This window comes from Mobula hypostoma, chromosome 11 (assembly GCF_963921235.1).
Source record: "Mobula hypostoma chromosome 11, sMobHyp1.1, whole genome shotgun sequence".
Taxonomy (NCBI): Eukaryota; Metazoa; Chordata; class Chondrichthyes; order Myliobatiformes; family Myliobatidae; genus Mobula; species Mobula hypostoma.
The window spans coordinates 28,254,694-28,274,578 of record NC_086107.1 but is presented as its reverse complement, the minus strand read 5'-3'; the positions used below and the strand labels follow the sequence as shown (position 1 = coordinate 28,274,578).

At 45.3% G+C, this 19,885-nt stretch overlaps 1 protein-coding gene across 1 annotated transcript in view; it reads left to right on the top strand.

Moving 5' to 3' along the window:
* Nucleotides 1-772: 772 nt before the first annotated feature.
* api5 (apoptosis inhibitor 5) overlaps nucleotides 773-19,885 on the top strand; it is a 57,788-nt gene continuing 38,675 nt past the window's right edge. The window contains exon 1 of the mRNA XM_063061791.1: nucleotides 773-935. Within this exon, the coding sequence (XP_062917861.1) occupies nucleotides 867-935 (69 nt within the window). The 5' untranslated portion in view covers nucleotides 773-866. The remainder of the gene's footprint in view (nucleotides 936-19,885) is intronic.

Sequence of the window (19,885 nt, the reverse complement as noted above, 5' to 3'; positions counted from 1 at the left end):
AAGGAAATCTTGAAATGTTTCTACTGCTGCTTGGGCTTGAGAGCAAGGAAGGATATCAGCAAGTCTTGTGTCTTATTGAAAACCACCTGGAAGAACTGCAGAACAAAACTGAACAGCATTTTTCCTCCCTTTCAACACAAGTTGGGTGAGGGACCCTTTATTTGAATCTTCTGCTCAGCCTAAGAACTTGACTTTGAGAGAAGAGGAAGAACTTTGTGAGCGGCACACTGATCAGGCACTCAAGATGTGATTGACTGACCTGGCCCTGGATAAGTTCAGGATTTCTGTGAAAGAAGAATATCTTGCAATTCATAGGAAAGCAATGAACAGTTTGCTGCAGTTTTCAACTTCTTACATGTATGAGCAAGCTTTTTCTTGTTTAACAAGCATCAAGGGTAGGGATACAGATGTCTCATTTCATTTGAAGATGAATTCATGTGTGTTTATCTCAAGTTTGACCCAGAATTAATAAATTTATTATGTTTGCATTCTAAGTTTTTTAAATTTAAGAAAGGTTAAAAAGATTAATTTCAAGAAAGGTAAGCTAAAATTCATTCTCTACTCAAAACAGCATTGTCAATTATTTTTGGATTATTATATCCACAAGGGTTCCTCCGGGGCAAAGATATTAAGAGAGGCTGGCCCAGTGCATGAATACACGTTGCATGGACAGCAACGCTGCTCATCTTTTGTCCTCCGATCAGTAGATGGCGCTGCTGAGTGAAAGTCTAGCTCCCGCTCGTGGTCGTTATCGCGAGGCTTCGTGGTGATTGACGGACGGTGGAGAGCGGTGCCGCGCCAGTGACCAGGGAACGCGAGGGTCTGTATTCGGTGTCGCTTCAGCGGGGACTCGTCCTTGACGGAAAATGACGACGGTGGAGGAGCTGTACCGTAATTACGGGATACTAGCAGACGCCACGGACAACGTGGGCCAAGTGAGTATGGCAGGAGGGAGAAGGAAAGCGGCAAACGCGGCGGTAGGCCCTGAGCGCGCCTCGGCCGCGCAGGCTTCCCGGGGAGGAGGAGCCGGCTGGGCTCCCCACTGTCTTAAACAAAGCGGATCCATGCCCGGTAGGTCGGGTTGGAAGCGACAGCTGCTGCCCTGTGCAGGTTTTGGTTTGTGTGCAGGAGCTGTTCCCTGGACCATTCACGCATTCACTTAACCCTCTCCCTCTTGTGATTTGGCAGACAGAGGTTTGAGATCGGGATGCTCCACTAGTTGCCTGCAGAATTGTGCATTGTAATACCACATGGTTGGTCGCAATAGTAATTTCAATATGACTGAGATAGTGTAGTTTAATACATTGGAAATCCTCTTTGTGTGGTCACTCGGGATACGTGGTCGACAATTTTGCAAATTCTGTATGTTAGTTCAAAGTGCCTCAGTCAATCATGTAACAACGTAATGGATTTTGCTTTTAAATGTTTGTCCACCAGGAGAAGAAAGGGAGTAAACGGGCAGTGCAGACTCGATGGGCTAAGTGGCCTAATTCTGGTGCTATGTCTTGTGGTCTTAACCCACTTCGTGGAATGTCATTGACAGCTAGTTAATGGTGCCCATTCTTTCATTCCATAAGTTTATAGACAATTTTTTGTGACCTCTGCACTTTCCTGCTCTCTCTCTGTGATTTCCCTGTTATTTAAATATCTGGTATTTTGTACCATTAACATGTGCTGACTCTGCCTCCATAGCTTTCTGAGGCAGAAAATACAAATGATTTACAATTCTGCGAATATAAGTTCCTCTTCATCTCTGTCTGACGTGTTTGGCCTCTTATTCTGAAAATCTGCCCCTTTGTTTTGGGTTCTGCCCCTAGAGGAACATTTGGCATCCATCTTGTCAATGCCACTTGGAATCTTATGCTTCAGTAATATCTCATTCTAAACTCTAATGATGATAGGTTCAACTTTCCTTTATACGACAGCCCCTTCAACCCAAGAATCAACGTAATGAACCTTCTCCGCACTGCTTTCAATTCAAGATATCTTTCCTTAAATATGGATTTTAAGGGTAAACTCGTATTCCAAAGGCAGCCAGCTCTCTGTAAAATTGCATCAGAGCTTTCTAAGTGTTTTATTCTGGAATTTGTTAAACACGATTGCCTTTTTGTGAAAGCACGTTGACATTGTTGTACTTGATTTTTGTAAATGTCCTTCTATGATAATAGGGGTCTATACTTTCTGTTCTTATTACTACTCTTCATCTGAATCAAGTGCCTGAAAGTGGCTTTATTGGAGAAGCTATGCAGAGATTTTGGTTGCTTACATATGTAGTACATAGGTGATTTCTATCTTGCATAAAAATTGTGCACAGGAACAAAAGAAATAGAAGCAAGGTTTGGTCAAAAAGCTCTGTATGCTTCTGCTGTTCAGCAAGATCCCAGCTAGCTTGGCATCAATTTTCTGCACTAGCCTCTCATTATTTTGTTCCGTTACAGGTATTTGCTTTCTGTATGTAAGCAGGTTGCTTAATTGTAGGTAATCATCCTAGTTATATATCTCTTCAACCCTTTTCTCCTTCATTTATGTATCTTGCCTAATCTCTAAAATTGCCAGATACTGCCTCAAACATGATGCAGATTGGAATTTAACAATCTAACAGATAAATGTAAGGGTAATTGCCCTATTTTAGCTACCTTTTATTTTATATCTGTGCCATTGCTGTATGAGATGTCAACCACTACAAGCAGCTTGATCGCATTTAGGCTCTTTGATAGGCAGAAATGATCCTTGTCCTTAATGCTTCTGAGACCTTGATTGCTTATAACGGGCATCTCAAGGCACTGGAAAAATGCTGTCTTGGCTATTAGGAGTGGTCAGAACTGTTCTGGGTCAAACGTCTTTAGAATTATTAGAGCTGCACCCATCCAGGCAGATGGTCGTCGTGTGTCTGACTTGTGTGTCATATGGTGGAATAGCCTGGGTTTTCAGGAGATGAACCAGTTGCCACAGGATACCCAGTTCTGTGTTCTGTATTGTCATAATATTTACACGGCTCCTCTCGTGATAACTCCAGACATCCCACCCTTCAAAAACTCATTTCAGGCCCCCTGCTCCCTGCAACCCCATACCCCCCCACACACAAAACGGAACAAGAACTTCGACCCCCCCCCACACACACAAAAAACTAAAACAGAACTCAACAAGGACATCAACTGCTAAATAACTTCCACTTGCACAACAAAACGGAAAAGGAGCAAGTGCTTTTTTTTAAAAAAACAATATAAAAACAATAACTTTGAAAACACAATCCATAAGCACAGTAGTCCAATCCATAAATGCAGAACCACGATACCATTCTCCGACATTCATATATAGAGAGGGCCATCGCACAAGGCAGAGGCCTACCCGCCTGCCACAGCGAGCCACACAGCATTAGGCCACTGAAAGACAAGGCAGGCAGTTGGTGCTGAACTCACGCTCGCCTTCTGCATTCACTTCAGTATCTCAATCTTCCTCAATGCTTTATTCGGTGATTAAGGGACACTTTAATTCGTGAAATAGAGTCAAATATCGCCTGGTCTTTAAGTGTCTTCACATTCTGAGTAAGTGATCGCTCACCAGAATCTTCTCGATACAGCAAAGCACTGGATTGCTCAGTCGATCTCCAAACAGTAAATTGCAGGCTCTGACAGTTCCAGAAATACATTTAAGATGAAAAACAGACATAAAAGAAGCAAAATAGACATTTTCATGAGCTATCTGGAGGATGTTTTATTCTAACTTAACAGTATTTTTTTTCCTTTGTGCTGTACTGTTGCCAGAAAACAACATATTTTCCCGGAGCAGTGTAGCGCAGTTGTGATGACTGAAGCTTTAAAATGGACTGAGGGGTCTGGACTATATACAGATATATTTGTCTGGTTGTGTTTATAGTAATATTCTATGTGTGCTTGTATATGCGAGGACTGGCCTCTAAGCCACAGATTAGCACAGTGGGAGTCAGGTGTCGGGGCCTTGAAGCCACGTGTCACCTACTGCAGGGGTCCCCAACCTTTTCTGCACCACGGACCGGTTTAATATTGACAATATTCTTGCGGACCAGCCGACCAGGGTGGGTGTTCAAGTAGGGTTAAACTCACCTCACCGTGTCTTTTACAGTTAGAGTTGCCAACTTACTCACTCCCAAATGAGGGACAAAAGTAGCAGTCAAATCCCGGGACACTTTACCCTGGGAAAAGACTACCATGACCATGAAGCCTTGCGCGGGCACCTTTGTGCGCATGCGTGTACGTGCCGATTTTTTTTCCCCACAAATTGGTTGTGCCTTCATCTTCCCGACTATACTGTACATACATTATTTCTACTTTATATAGGCTGTGTATTTATCATATTCTTGCTTTTACTATATGTTAGTGTTATTTATTTTCGGTTTTATGTGTTATTTGGTATGATTTGTTCGGTTATTTTTTTGGGTCTGGGAACGCTCAAATATTTTTCCCATATAAATTAATGGTAATTGCGTCTTCACTTCACGCCATTTTGGCACGAAAGGTTTCATAGGAACGCTCTACCTTAGCAGGGGAAATAAAGGGAGAAGAGCGGTCCCATATGGGACAAACCAATTTAGCCCAATATACGGGACAGTTGGCAACCCTATGTTCAAGTTCAACAGTGCATGACAGGGAATGAGGAAAGGTGCAACTGACTCATATCGTTTCCTCACAGCCTGGTAGCTCATGCTTTAAGGCCCGGTGGTTGAGGACCGCTGACCTAGTGGATGTTGGGGGCCAGTTGACCTAGTGGATGTTGGGGGCCAGTTGACAGATGATATCGGTGGGTGGCGGGGGGGGGGGTGTTTCAGGACTACATGTATTGTTGGTAATTTTTTTTGATCCATCGGATGGACCGCACGTCATCTTCGGGCAAGACAAGGGAGGTGGTGTCTACCTACTAATCAACACTACGTGGTGCTTGGACACAGTGGCACTGACAAGCTCCTGCAGCCCGGACCTGGAACACCTGTCAGTGAAGTGTTGTCCCTACTATCTGCCACGGGATTCACCTCAGTCATACTGACAGCAGTCTGCATTCCCCCCCAGGCAGATGTGGAGTGTGCTCTGAACATACTGTATGCCAACATCAGTGAACTTGAGACCAGGTATCCGGAGGCTTTGCTCATTACAGCTGGGGACTTTAACCAGGACAACCTCAGAAAGGCTCTGCCAAAGTTATACCAACATGTCTCCTGCCCCACTAGAGGCCCGAATGTACTTGACCACTGCTACACAGGTTCCGTCCCACGACCTCACTTTGGAAAATCGGACCATCAGGCCGTACTCCTCCTCCCGACTTACAAACAGAAACTGAAGTGAGAGGTCACGGTGTCAAAAGTAGTGTCGACCTGAATGGAGGAAACGGATGAGGTCCTCCGTGACTGCTTTGAATCGGTGGACTGGTTAGTATTCAAGGACTCAGCAGCTAACCTCAATGAGTATGGCTCAGTTGTCACGGACTTTATTTGGAAATGCACGGAGGACTGTGTGTCTTGCAAGACGATCTGGATATTCTCTAACCAGAAACCTTGGATGCATTATGAGGTCAAGTCCCTTTTAAAGGCTAGAGCTGCGCCTTTTAGGTCCGGGGATACCATTCGCTACACGGAATCCAGGCGTGAACTCCGGAAAGCCACTAAGGGCGCCAAGAGGCAATATCGAGCCAAGTTGGAAGCCCAGGCTAACCAAAGGGGTGCCAGTAGACTATGGCAGGGTCTAAATGAGATCACTGGGCACAAAGAAAAGGCTGGGAATATCGATAACTATGGCACTTCTCTTCCTGACGAACTTAACGTATTCTACGCAAGATTCGAACTGAAGAGGAGCGTCTCGCTCCCTCCGGATGAACCGGACCTGGTGGCATCGAGATTCATTGTCACCGAGGAGGACGTTAGAAGGGCCTTCCTGAAGATAAATCCAAGGAAGGCGACGGGCCCAGATGGCGTCCCAGGACGGGTTCTCCGGGCCTGTGCAAGCGAGCTAGCTGGAGTGTTTGCTGATATCTTCAGCTGCTCCTTGCTTCAGTCTAAGATCCCCTCGTGTTTTAAGAAGGCAACGATAATCCCAGTACCGAAGAAGAGGAAGGTGGCATATCTGAATGACTATCGACCTGTGGCTCTGACATCAATTGCTATGAAGTGCTTCGAGAGATTGGCTATGGCACACATCAACCACAGCCTACCGGTCAACCTCGACACTTTGCAATTCGCCTACCGGAGCAACAAGTCAACAGCAGATGCCATCTCTCTGGCCCTACATTCCTCCTTAGAACACCTGGAGAATAAAGGCGCATACGTAAGGCTCCTTTTCATTGACTACAGCTCTGCCTTTAATACCATCATTCCAAATAAACTGATTCCTAAGCTCCGGAACCTGGGCCTTAGCACTCAGATCTGCAGCTGGATCTTCAACTTCCTCACAGACAGGACCCAGGCTGCAAAAATAGGGGACAAGCTCTCCTCTGCAATCACTCTGAGCACTGGTGCCCCACAAGGCTGCATACTCAGCCCCCTGCTGTACTCACTGTACACCCATGATTATGTAGCCAAGTTTCCATTGAACCCAATATATAAGTTTGCTGATGACACAACAATTGTAGGCCGTATCTCGGGTAAAGATGAGTTTGACAGAGAGGAAGTTAAGAACCTGGTGGCATGGTGCGAAGACAATAACCTATCCCTCAACGTCAGCAAGACGAAGGAATTGGTTGTTGACTTCAGAAGGAGTAGCGGACCGCACGACCCAATTTACATTGGTGGTGCGCAAGTGGAACAGGTCAAAAGCTTTAAGTTCCTTGGGGTCAATATCACAAATGACCTGACTTGGTCCAACCAAGCAGAGTTCACTGCCAAGAAGGCCCACCAGTGCCTTTACTTCCTGAGAAAACTAAAGAAATTTGGCCTGTCCCCTAAAACCCTCACTAATTTTTATAGATGCACCATAGAAAGCATTCTTCTCGGGTGCATCACAACCTGGTATGGAAGCTGTCCTGTCCAAGACCAAAAGAAGCTGCAGAAGATCGTGAACACGGCGCAGCACATCACAGAAAACAATCTTCCGTCCTTGGACTCACTTTACACTGCACGCTATCGGAGCAGTTGTGCCAGGATAATCAAGGACGCGACCCACCCAGCCAACACACTTTTCGTCCCTCTTCCCTCTGGGAGAAGGCTCAGGAGCTTGAAGACTCGTACGGCCAGATTTGGGAACAGCTTCTTTCCAACTGTGATAAGACTGCTGAATGGATCTTGACCTGGATCTGGGCCGTACCCTCCAAATATCCGGACCTGCCTCCCGGTTTTTTTGCACTACCTTACTTCCCATTTTTCTATTTTCTATTTATGATTTATAATTTAAATTTTTAATACTTACTAATTTTTACTATTTTTAATATTTAAAATTTGTGATCCAGGGAGCGGGAAGCACAGAATCAAATATCGCTGTGATGATTATATGTTCTAGTATCAATTGTTTGGTGACAATAAAGTATAATTTGTCTTTGCAGCTTGACCCTGCAGTATCGCTGTCTGGTTTGTCTGTATTCATTAATATTCATATATGGTTAAATGATAATTAAACTTGAATATTTCATGACATGTCAGTGATAATGTGCCTGATTCTGATGTTACTTGCTATTATTGGCCTGTGTCTGAAAATTGTCAAAGCCTTGCTGCAAGGATGGATAGGCTGCTTCATTTGCTGAGGTGTTGTGAATGGAACTGAACACTGCAATCATCGCACTTCCAACCCTCTTAGGGTAGAGATACAGGAGCCTGAAGACCCACAGTCAGCGACTCAGAAACAGCTTTTTCTGCCCTATTTATTTAGTTTGTAATTTGAAGTAATTTTATATATAAGACATTGATGAGATTTCTGATGGGAAGAAGGCGATTGATGAAGCAGCTCAAGTTGCTTTAAATCTTGGACAACGCTTTTTGCAACCTCAGCAGAGATGCCACGGTAGTGTAGCAGCTTGATGCTATTGCATGTAGCTCCAGGCGTCGAAGTTCAATCATGGCGTCCTGTGAGCAGTTTTTATGTCCTTCCTGTGGAATCCATGGCTTTCCTTCGGGTGCTCCAATTTCCTCCCAGAGTCCAGAGTTGTACTGGTTAGTAGGTTAATTGATCATTGTAAATTGTCCAGTGAATAAGTTAGGGTTAAAATGGACTGCTGGCAGCATGGCCCAAAAGCTCAGAAGGGCATATTATGCGTGATATCTCTAAATAAGATTAAATAAAATAGATGCCCTGGGTCTGGGTTTATTGTGCAAATTCAGATTCCAACCAGTGATGCCCATTGATTTTAATTTTCCAGGGCATTCTCACCTCACTTCCGGAATACAGTCCATGTTTGAACTCTGAGTCTGGAGCTAAATTTTCCTGATAAAACCTAACTGTGCATTACTGAGTAGGTTATTGTTAAGTAAAAGCCACTTGGTTGCTCTGTTAATGGCAGCTTTTGGACTGAATGATAATTAGCCATCCTGGATCTTGTTACCAGGACGCACTAAAGTAATTTTCCGCATTGCTAGATAAATGCTAGTGTTGTAATTGTACTGGAATTAGCTTGGCTGGAAGTACGGATAGTTCTGGAGTGCAGAACTTCAGTATTAAAGTTAGCATGTTGTCTAGTTTTTACTGTATCCTATGCTTTCAGCCATTTTGCGCTTTCATGTGAAGTTAATTGAACTGTCTGGAAACGAATTTCTCTAATGCTGGAGAAAAGCTAACATATTTGGAACTTTTGGCTAAATGCGGTTGCAAATGCTTTGTTGTTTTAGCACTCCATGCTAAACTGGATTATTGTTAATGATGGGAATGTACCCGGAGCCTTCTGTAGTTTCATCATCTTGTCATTCGTCACTAGATGCCATAGGATTGCAGAGCTATGATCTGATCCATTGTGAAATTGCTTAGATCTGTCTATTGCTTACTTGTTTACTGTTGTGCATGCAACTGAATCTGTGCTGCACTTCCAGTAGGGCTGCAACATCATTTTTACCAGTGCCCAGTGTTGCTTCTAGCCTGCCTTTCTACATTCCTTATTTAAACACAGTTGATTTTCATGGTGATGATGGATCTAGGCATTTGACAAGATCTTGGTCTGTTAAATTACTCACTCCAAAAGTTTTGGGCTGGCAGATTATTTCTATCCTATTTAGCATGTTTGTAATGCTATACAGGTGTCCCCTGCTTTTCGAACGTTCGCTTTACGAAACCTCACTGTTACGAAAGATCTACCTTTGTACCCTGTTTTCGCTGACAGGAGGTTTTTTCACTGTTACGAAAAAAGCAGCGCATGAAAAAGGGTGGCATGCGAAAAAAAAGCAGCACTTGCCCCGAGCAGCCAAGCTCCTCCCCCGGAACTGCATTCTAGCTGCCATTGCTTAAACACATGCTTTATCTCGATTTATTTTGTGCGTCCGTTAGCAAGATGAGTTCTAAGGTATTGGAAAAGCCTAAAAGAGCTCGTAAGGGTGTGACACTTAGAGTAAAACTAGACATAATTAAGCGTTTCGATCGTGGTGAACGAAGCAAGGACATTGTCCGCGCGTTGAACTTGCCCGCATCCACCATTCGCACTATTTGTACGCAGAGAGAAAAAATCTTGAAAGCTGCCAATGTTACTGTTGGTTCTGCTCGTAGCAAAGTGGTCTCTCTTAGTCAGCATCCAGTAATGGATAAAATGGAAAGTCTATTGCTTGAGTGGATTGATGGGTGTACAAAACGTGGTGTTCCTTTAAGTTATCTTCTACTTAAGGAGAAGTCAGTCAGTCTTTTTAATAAGCTGAAACAGAAAGCACTGGCCGATGGTGATGAAAGTGTTGCAAAAGTGGAATTTAAAGGTAATCATGGGTGGTTTGATCAGTTTCTGAGGCGAGGGCAGCTTCATAGTTTAACGTTTACTGGAGAGAGTGCTTCGGCTGATACGGAAGCTGCCGAAAGGTTTCCAGCAGAACTGAAGAAAATAATTACAGAAGGTGGTTATTCTTATAAGCAAGTGTTTAACTGTGACGAAATCGCAATTTATTGGAAAAAAATTGCCAAGTAAGACACATCAAAGTTGCTGGTGAACGCAGCAGGCCAGGCAGCATCTGTAGGAAGAGGTGCAGTCGACGTTTCAGGCCAAGACCCTTCGTCAGGACTAACTGAAGGAAGAGTGAGTAAGGGATTTGAAAGTTGGAAGGGGAGGGGGAGATCCAAAATGATAGGAGAAGACAGGAGGGGGAGGGATAGAGACAAGAGCTGGACGGGTGATAGGCAAAAGGGGATACGAGAGGATCATGGGACAGGAGGTCCGGGAAGAAAGACAAGGGGGGGGACCCAGAGGATGGGCAAGAGGTATATTAAGAGGGACAGAGGGAGAAAAAGGAGAGTGAGAGAAAGAATGTGTGCATAAAAATAAGTAACAGATGGTGTACGGGGGGAGGTGGGGCCTTAGCGGAAGTTAGAGAAGTTAGAGGGGGGTTAAATATGCAGGTAGACTGGGAAAACCCAGTTGGTGCTGGATCACAAAAGGGGGAATTCGTAGAATGCCTATGAGATGGCTTTTTAGAGTGACTCGTGGTTTAGCCCACAAGGCTATCACCTATTCTGAATTGGGTATTGTACAATAAATAGGAATTGGTTAGTGAGCTTAAGGGAGAGGAACACTCAGAAGCCAGAGATCATAATATGATAGAATTCATCTTGCAGTTTGAGAGGAAGAAGCTGAAGTCAGATGTATCAGTATTACAGTGGAGTAAAGGGACTTACAGAGGCATGAGAGGAGCTGGCAAATTTGATTAGGAGGGGACACTAGCAAGAATGACAGCAGAGCAACAATGGCTCGAGTTTCTGGGAGCAATTCGGAAGACTTTGGAAATTATAGATACATCCTAAGAAAGAAGTAGTATTTTAACTGCAGGATGATGCAACTATAGCTGACAAGAGAAGACAAAGCTAATATAAAGGTCAAAAAGAGGGCATACAGTACAGGTTTTTTAAACCTGGTGCGTAAAGTCCATAAGGAACTGACTCTAACTCAATCCATAACCAGTCCCGACAGGCCCCAGTTGCTTTTTAAACCTAGTGTGTAAAATCCACAAGAAACTGTTTCCAACTCACTCCACAATCTCCTGCTGTGTAGACAAGACCCTTTATGTGCATATAACAAATCTACAGTACTCTGCAAAAGTTCAGGTACAGATATGTAGCTAGGGCACCTAAGACTTTTACACAGTACTATATTTTGGTTAAAATAGGAAGGTGGTTGGGAAACAGGAATAAGAGTACTTAGACAACAGGAATTCTGCAGATGCTGGAAATTCAAGCAACATACATCAAAGTTGCTGGTGAACACAGCAGGCCAAGCAGCATCTATAGGAAGGGGTGCAGTCGACGTTTCAGGCCGAGACCCTTTGTCAGGACTAACTGAAGGAAGAGTGAGTAAGGGATTTGAAAGTTGGAGGGGGAGGGGGAGATCCAAAATGATAGGAGAAGACAGGAGGGGGAGGGATGGACAGGTGATAGGCAAAAGGGGATACGAGAGGATCATGGGACAGGAGGTCTGGGAAGAAAGACAAGGGGGGGGGTGTGACCCAGAGGATGGGCAAGAGGTATATTCAGAGGGACAGAGGGAGAAAAAGGGAGAGTGAGAGAAAGAATGTGTGCATAAAAATGAGTAACAGATGGGGTATGAGGGGGAGGTGGGACCTTAGCGGAAGTTAGAGAAGTCGATGTTCATGCCATCAGGTTGGAGGCTACCCAGACGGAATATAAGGTGTTGTTCCTCCAACCTGAGTGTGGCTTCATCTTTACAGTAGAGGAGGCCGTGGATAGACATGTCAGAATGGGAATGGGATGTGGAATTAAAATGTGTGGCCACTGGGAGATCCTGCTTTCTCTGGCGGACAGAGCGTAAATGTTCAGCAAAGCGGTCTCCCAGTCTGCGTCGGGTCTCACCAATATATAAAAGGCCACATCGGGAGCACCAGACGCAGTATATCACCCCAGTCGACTCACAGGTGAAGTGATGCCTCACCTGGAAGGACTGTTTGGGGCCCTGAATGGTGGTAAGGGAGGAAGTGTAAGGGCATGTGTAGCACTTGTTCCGCTTACACGGATAAGTGCCAGGAGGGAGATCAGTGGGGAGGGATGGGGGGGACGAATGGACAAGGGAGTTGTGTAGGGAGCGATCCCTGCGGAATGCAGAGAGAGGCAGGGAGGGAAAGATGTGCTTAGTGGTGGGATCCCGTTGGAGGTGGCGGAAGTTACGGAGAATAATATGTTGGACCTGAAGGCTGGTGGGGTGGTAGGTGAGGACCAGGGGAACCCTATTCCTAGTGGGGTGGTGGGAGGATGGAGTGAGAGCAGATGTACGTGAAATGGGGGAGATGCGTTTAAGAGCAGAGTTGATAGTGGAGGAAGGGAAACCCCTTTCTTTAAAAAAGGAAGACATCTCCCTTGTCCTAGAATGAAAAGCCTCATCCTGAGAGCAGATGCGGCGGAGACGGAGGAATTGCGAGAAGGGGATGGCGTTTTTGCAAGAGACAGGGTGAGAAGAGGAATAGTCCAGATAGCTGTGAGAGTCAGTAGGCTTATAGTAGACATCAGTGGATAAGCTGTCTCCAGAGACAGAGACAGAAAGATCTAGAAAGGGGAGGGAGGTGTCGGAAATGGACCAGGTAAACTTGAGGGCAGGGTGAAAGTTGGAGGCAAAGTTAATAAAGTCAATGAGTTCTGCATGCGTGCAGGAAGCAGCGCCAATGCAGTCGTCGATGTAGCGAAGGAAAAGTGGGGGACAGATACCAGAATAGGCACGGAACATAGATTGTTCCACAAACCCAACAAAAAGGCAGGCATAGCTAGGACCCATACGGGTGCCCATAGCTACACCTTTAGTTTGGAGGAAATGGGAGGAGCCAAAGGAGAAATTATTAAGAGTAAGGACTAATTCCGTTAGACGGAGCAGAGTGGTGGTAGAGGGGAACTGATTAGGTCTGGAATCCAAAAAGAAGCGTAGAGCTTTGAGACCTTCCTGATGGGGGATGGAAGTATATAAGGACTGGACATCCATGGTGAAAATAAAGCGGTGGGGGCCAGGGAACTTAAAATCATCGAAAAGTTTGAGAGCATGAGAAGTGTCACGAACATAGGTTGGAAGGGATTGAACAAGGGGTGATAAAATCGTGTCGAGGTATGCAGAAATGAGTTCGGTGGGGCAGGAGCAAGCTGAGACAATAGGTCGGCCAGGACAGGCTGGTTTGTGGATCTTGGGTAGGAGGTAGAAACGGGAAGTGCGGGGTGTGGGAACTATAAGGTTGGTAGCAGTGGATGGGAGATCCCCTGAGCGGATAAAGTTGGTGATGGTGTGGGAGACAATGGCCTGGTGCTCCTTAGTGGGTTCACGATCGAGGGGTAAATAAGAGGAAGTATCCGCGAGTTGTCGCTGTGCCTCGGCAAGGTAGAGGTCAGTACGCCAGACTACAACAGCACCCCCCTTATCGGCGGGTTTAATAATAAGGTTAGGATTAGTGCGGAGGGAGTGGAGAGCAGAGCGTTCCGAAAGAGTGAGGTTGGAATGGGGACAAGGTGCGGTGAAGTCGAGACAGTTGATGTCCCGTCGGCAATTAGCGATAAAGAGATCCAGAGCAGGCAGAAGACCAGAGCGGGGTGTCCATGAAGAAGAGGAGGGTTGAAGACGGGAGAAGGGGTCATCGGTGGGGGTGGAAGAGTCCTTGCCGAAGAAGTAGGCTCGGAGACGGAGACGGCGGAAGAAAAGTTCCGCATCATGGCGAACACGGAACTCGCTGAGGTGTGGGCGAAGGGGGACAAACGTGAGGCCCTTACTGAGAACAGAGCGTTCTGCCTCCGACAGTTGAAGGTCGGAGGGGATGGTAAAGGCCCGGCACGGATGAGAGCTGGGATCAGAGGGGGGAGGGGGGAGGCTGGGTGTGTCAATGGAGAGGGGAGGGTTGGGGTGAGAGGAAGATGGAGCCTCTGAGGGCCCAGGAGTTGACGGTGGGATCTGAGGAAGACGGGGCTGCGGAGTGGTGGTGGGGGAAGGGGAGACGGGAGTCACAACAGCAGCACATAAAGACCCGTTACCTTCCTGATGGGGGATGGAAGTATATAAGGACTGGACATCCATGGTGAAAATAAAGCGGTGCGGAACAAGTGCTACACATGCCCTTGCACTTCCTCCCTTACCACCATTCAGGGCCCCAAACAGTCCTTCCAGGTGAGGCAACACTTCACCTGTGAGTCGACTGGGTGATATACTGCGTCCAGTGCTCCCGATGTGACGCTACATCGACAACTGCATTGACGCTGCTTCCTGCACGCATGCAGAACTCGTTGACTTTATTAACTTTGCCTCCAACTTTCACCCTGCCCTCAAGTTTACCTGGTCCATTTCCGACACCTCCCTCCCCTTTCTAGATCTTTCTGTCTCTGTCTCTGGAGACAGCTTATCCACTGATGTCTACTATAAGCCTACTGACTCTCACAGCTATCTGGACTATTTCTCTTCTCACCCTATCTCTTGCAAAAACGCCATCCCCTTCTCGCAATTCCTCCGTCTCCGCCGCATCTGCTCTCAGGATGAGGCTTTTCATTCTAGGACGAGGGAGATGTCTTCCTTTTTTAAAGAAAGGGGCTTCCCTTCCTCCACTATCAACTCTGCTCTTAAACGCATCTCCCCCATTTCACGTACATCTGCTCTCACTCCATCCTCCCGCCACCCCACTAGGAATAGGGTTCCCCTGGTCCTCACCTACCACCCCACCAGCCTCCGGGTCCAACATATTATTCTCTGTAACTTGCGCCACCTCCAACGGGATCCCACCACTAAGCACATCTTTCCCTCCCCCCTTCTCTCTGCATTCCGCAGGGATCGCTCCCTACGCAACTCCCTTGTTCATTCGTCCCTCCCATCCCTCCCCACTGATCTCCCTCCTGGCACTTATCCGTGTAAGCGGAACAAGTGCTACACATGCCCTTACACTTCCTCCCTTGCCACTATTCAGGGCCCCAAACAGTCCTTCCAGGTGAGACAACACTTCACCTGTGAGTTGACTGGGATGATATACTGCGTCCGGTGCTCCCGATGTGGCCTGTTAGATATTGGCGAGACCTGACGCAGACTGGGAGACCGCTTTGCTGAACATCTACGCTCTGTCCGCCAGAGAAAGCAGGATCTCCCAGTGGCCACACATTTTAATTCCACATCCCATTCCCATTCTGACATGTCTATCCACGGCCTCCTCTACTGTAAAGATGAAGCCACACTCAGGTTGGAGGAACAACATCTTATGTTCTGTCTGGGTAGCCTCCAACCTGATGGCATGAACATCGACTTCTCTAACTTCCGCTAAGGCCCCACCTCCCCCTCGTACCCCATCTGTACTTATTTTTATGCACACATTCTTTCTCTCACTCTCCTTTTTCTCCCTCTGTCCCTCTGAATATACCTCTTGCCCATCCTCTGGGGGCCCTCCCCCCCTTGTCTTTCTTCCTGGACCTCCTGTCCCATGATCCTCTCGTATCCCCTTTTGCCTATCACCTGTCCAGCTCTTGTCTCTATCCCTCCCCCTCCTGTCTTCTCCTATCATTTTGGATCTCCCCCTCCCCCTCCAACTTTCAAATCCCTTACTCACTCTTCCTTCAGTTAGTCCTGACGAAGGGTCTCGGCCTGAAACGTCGACTGCACCTCTTCCTACAGATGCTGCCTGGCCTGCTGCGTTCACCAGCAACTTTGATGTGTGTGGCTTGAATTTCCAGCATCTGCAGAATTCCTGTTGTTTGCCAAGTAAGACATTTATTTCGAAAGAAGAAAAGCAGGCTAAGGGACACAAGGCATCGAAGGACAGGTTTACCCTAATGCCTATTATTAGCGCCACTGGCGATGCTGTCCTTAAGCCTCTACTAGTGTACCGTTCAGAAAATCCGAGGGCACTTAAAGGTGTTGATAAGAAAACACTTACCATTATGTTCCGTTCACATCCAAGCAGTTGGAACACCCAAGTGCTTTTTTCTGAGTACATGAGCAGATACTTTAGTCCTTTTGTTGAAAAATACTGTAGAGGAAATAACCTCGATAATAGGTGTCTTGTGATTGTCAATAATTGTGCTGCTCATCCGCCTGCCATTACTGAGTATGGCAGTAACATTCGTGTTGTGTTCTTACCGCTGAATACGACATCGTTGCTGCAGCCGTGTGACCAAGGCCTAATAGCCACAATTAAGGCTTACTATATGGAAAAGGTAATGCGTTTTATTGTAAGTGCTATTGACAGAGAGGGCAACTCCAAAGCATCTTTGCGAGAGATCTGGAAAGACAACAATATAAAACTGGCAATCGCCAGCATTGGAGATGCTCTTGATAGGCTAACAGTCTCGATGAGAAATGGCGTTTGGAGAAAACTATGTCCCGAAGCAGTGAACGATTTTAAAGGCTTTGAACCATCAACAATAAATACGACAATAGTGAGCTTGGCTAAGGAGGCTAGGTTTGTGGAAGTTGACGAAGATGATGTTGAGGAGGTTTTGGCATCCCATGACCAAGAATTGACAGGTGAAGAGCTGATGCAATTGCAAGAGGAAAGATTAACAATCGAAACCGAACGCAGTAGCGAAAATGAAGTCGTCCAGGGACTGAATGTGAAGCAGTTGCGTGAGATTTTCACTGCGATTGACAGCACTGCAATGATTGCAGAAAAGTATGACTTTAATTTTGAAAGGGCACGTAGGATTAGGGCAGGTTTGCAGGATGTTTTGAGTGCTTACAAAGAACTGTATGATAGAAAAATGTGCGAGGCTCAGCAGTCAAGTATACTGTTTTTCAAGCCTTGCACATCAGCCACAGCAGACAACGAACCTTGACCTTCGACATCGAGGCAGGCAGACATTGAAGATGATGACCTGGCTACCCTATTGGAAACAGACTACGATGAGATGACACCCCAGTCTCCTCTACCTCCCACCACCCCAATTTCCGATGACTCAGCCTAACACACCATCCTGATTCCTGTAAGTGAAACTACACTGTACATACATTATTTGTACTTTATATAGGTTGTGTATTTTTGTGTTATTTAGTATGATTTGGCAGCCTCGTTGCTTAAAGGTTACTGGAGAGTGCTTGCGCCGACAGTGCCTTCAGTCGACAGCGCCTGCGCCAACAGTGCCTTCAGTCGACAACGCCTGTGCCGACAGCGCCTTCCGCCAACAGTGCCTTCAGTCGACAGCACCTGCGTCAACAGTGCCTTCCGCCGACAGTGCCTTCAGCCGACAGCGCCTGCGCCGACAGTGCCTTCAGCCGACAGCGCCTGCGTCGACAGTGCTTCTGCCGAGAGCGCATGCGTGAGATTTTCACTGTGCTAGTCTGTGCTTCAATGATTGCAATAAGTATTTCTACTTTATATGGGTTGTGTATTTTTGTGGTATTTAGTATGATTGGTTATTTGGTACGGTTTGGCAGCCTCAAGGCTTAAAGGTTACTGGAAAGAATGTTTCTGCCGAGCGCGCATGCGTGAGATTTTCGCTGCGCTAGGTAGTGCTTCAGTGATTGCAAAAAGTATTTCTACTTTATACTGGCTGTGTATTTATCATATCATTCCTGCTTTTACTATATGTTACTGTTATTTTAGGTTTTATGTGTTATTTGGCATGATTTGGTAGGTTATTTTTTGGGTCTGGAACGCTCAAAAATTTTTCCCATATTAATAAATGGTAATTGCTTCTTCGCTTTACGACATTTCAGCTTACAAACCGTTTCATTTGAACGCTGTACCTTCGGATGGCGGGGGAAACCTGTACAACACAATGGAGAGTTACCTCTATATTCAAACACAGCTTTGTCTTCACATTCTTGCAAATTTCTACATATATACATTGGAGTATATTTCGACTAGTTGCATCACAGACACAGGCTTCCCCACCATCGAGAACATCTTCAAAAGGCGGTGCTTCAGGAAGACCTCATTAAGGACTCTCACCATCTGAGTTGTGCCCTCCTCCCATTACTACCATCTGGGAGGATGTACATGAGACCAAAGTCCACACTCCACATTTTAAGAACAGTTTCTTCTCTGCCATCAGATTTCTGAAAGATCCATGAGTTCATGAACACTACCTCACTTTGCTTCTCTCACTATTTATTTATTTTGTTGTAACATAATAATTTGTTACAGATTGCAATACTGCTGCCACAAAATCTGATCCATCAACAGATGGATGAAGGTAGATGGGAGGCAGCTCCTTGCACATATTTCACCTGATGCTGTGAGACTATATGAGGTCTGGAGCCAATGTGAAGGACTCCAAGGGCTACTCACACCGACTTGTTTACCATTATGCTTGGTGGATCCATCCTATTTGTGAGAGGAAAAAGTACTCAATAATTACAGTGATGGGAGTCTTAACATGATGTCTGTAAGGTCTGATTCTGAGATCAGTTGTTGTTTGACGATACTGTTCTCTCAATGCATGTGCATTCTTTGTAAAGTTGACTACCCTAAGTGGTTTTATACTGTTGCTGTTGACTGTAACCAACCCACATGAAGAAGGTGTGGGACAACCTAGATAAAGATGGTAGATTTCCTTCCCAAAGGATATTAGTGAATTAGATTGGCTGATAGGATAATCTGATTAGTTTTAATGCCATCCTTACTAATATTAAGAATCGGTTTGCCTTTTTTGTATATTACAGATTATTATCTGAATTTAAATTCACATAATTTAGATTAGTGGTCACCAACCTTTTTAAGCCCAAGATCCCCTACCTCGACCTTAGTGAAAGGCAAGATCTACCTACTAAGTTGTTTAGAGAAAAAACAGCTCAGATTGTACTGCCAGTTTGAGGCCTTTTATTTGGGCTAATTGTATTTGAATTACACAATACTTTGTCAAACTTTCAAATTAATTCAAACAAGAGAACACTGTGACTAGCATATCTTTCTTTAAGAATATTGCAATACTTCACACCTTTAATTCTAAGTTTCATTATTTAATTTTCTTTCAACACAAAAAATAAATGAATGAAAATTGACTGTTGCATTCAGTATGATGACTGGGGCTGAATACTTATTGCTAGTTCCCTGAAATTTGGCTCATAACTACAGCCAGCCAGTCTGAGACATTCTGTGAGGTGTCTGTCAGTAAGACAGTCTGTGAGGTTTCTGTCATTAAGACAGCTCCTGTACTTAGATTTAATAATTTTTCATCTCTGAAAATGCAATTTCACATAGATAAGTTGAACCGAAGTAGGCACAGATTTTTAGTGCTATAAAACCAACGTGCACACTGCGCAATGCTGGGGCCCCATCAGTAGTAATTGCCACCAGTTTATGAATAGGGTTGTCGTTTTCACGGACATATTTTTTAAACTTATTGTAAATATCCTCACCTCTCGTTCTCTCCTTTAATTGCAAAAGAGTGAGGAAGTCCTCCTTTGTTGTAAAATCCTGGAAAGCCATTCTGACAAATACATCAAGCTGAGCTGTTTGCATTACATTCAGAGATTCATTGAATTGTTGTGAAAAATATCCATGTCCTCTGACGGTGACTCTACCCTCCTTGTCACTGGTATATTATGTATTGCGGTTGTGATGTCATTTTTGTTTTTAAAGTCATTAAAAACAGTCACTGTGGTAATAGCCATTGCTTCCTTGAATAAATCACCATATGTAAAAAACTTCTTGTGTTTAGCCAAAAGGTGACTTACATGAAATGATGCTTCAATAGCAGCCTTATTTTGAGCAGCATGTTTTGTGAAAAACAATTGCTGGACCTTCAACCCTGATTTCAGCTCCTCAACTTCCCTGGCATGAATTGCGCTCTTTGGGGGGTAGGTGTCTTTATACTTCTGGTAGTTGGTGTTGTGGTGCCGCTCCAGATTCCCTCTTTTA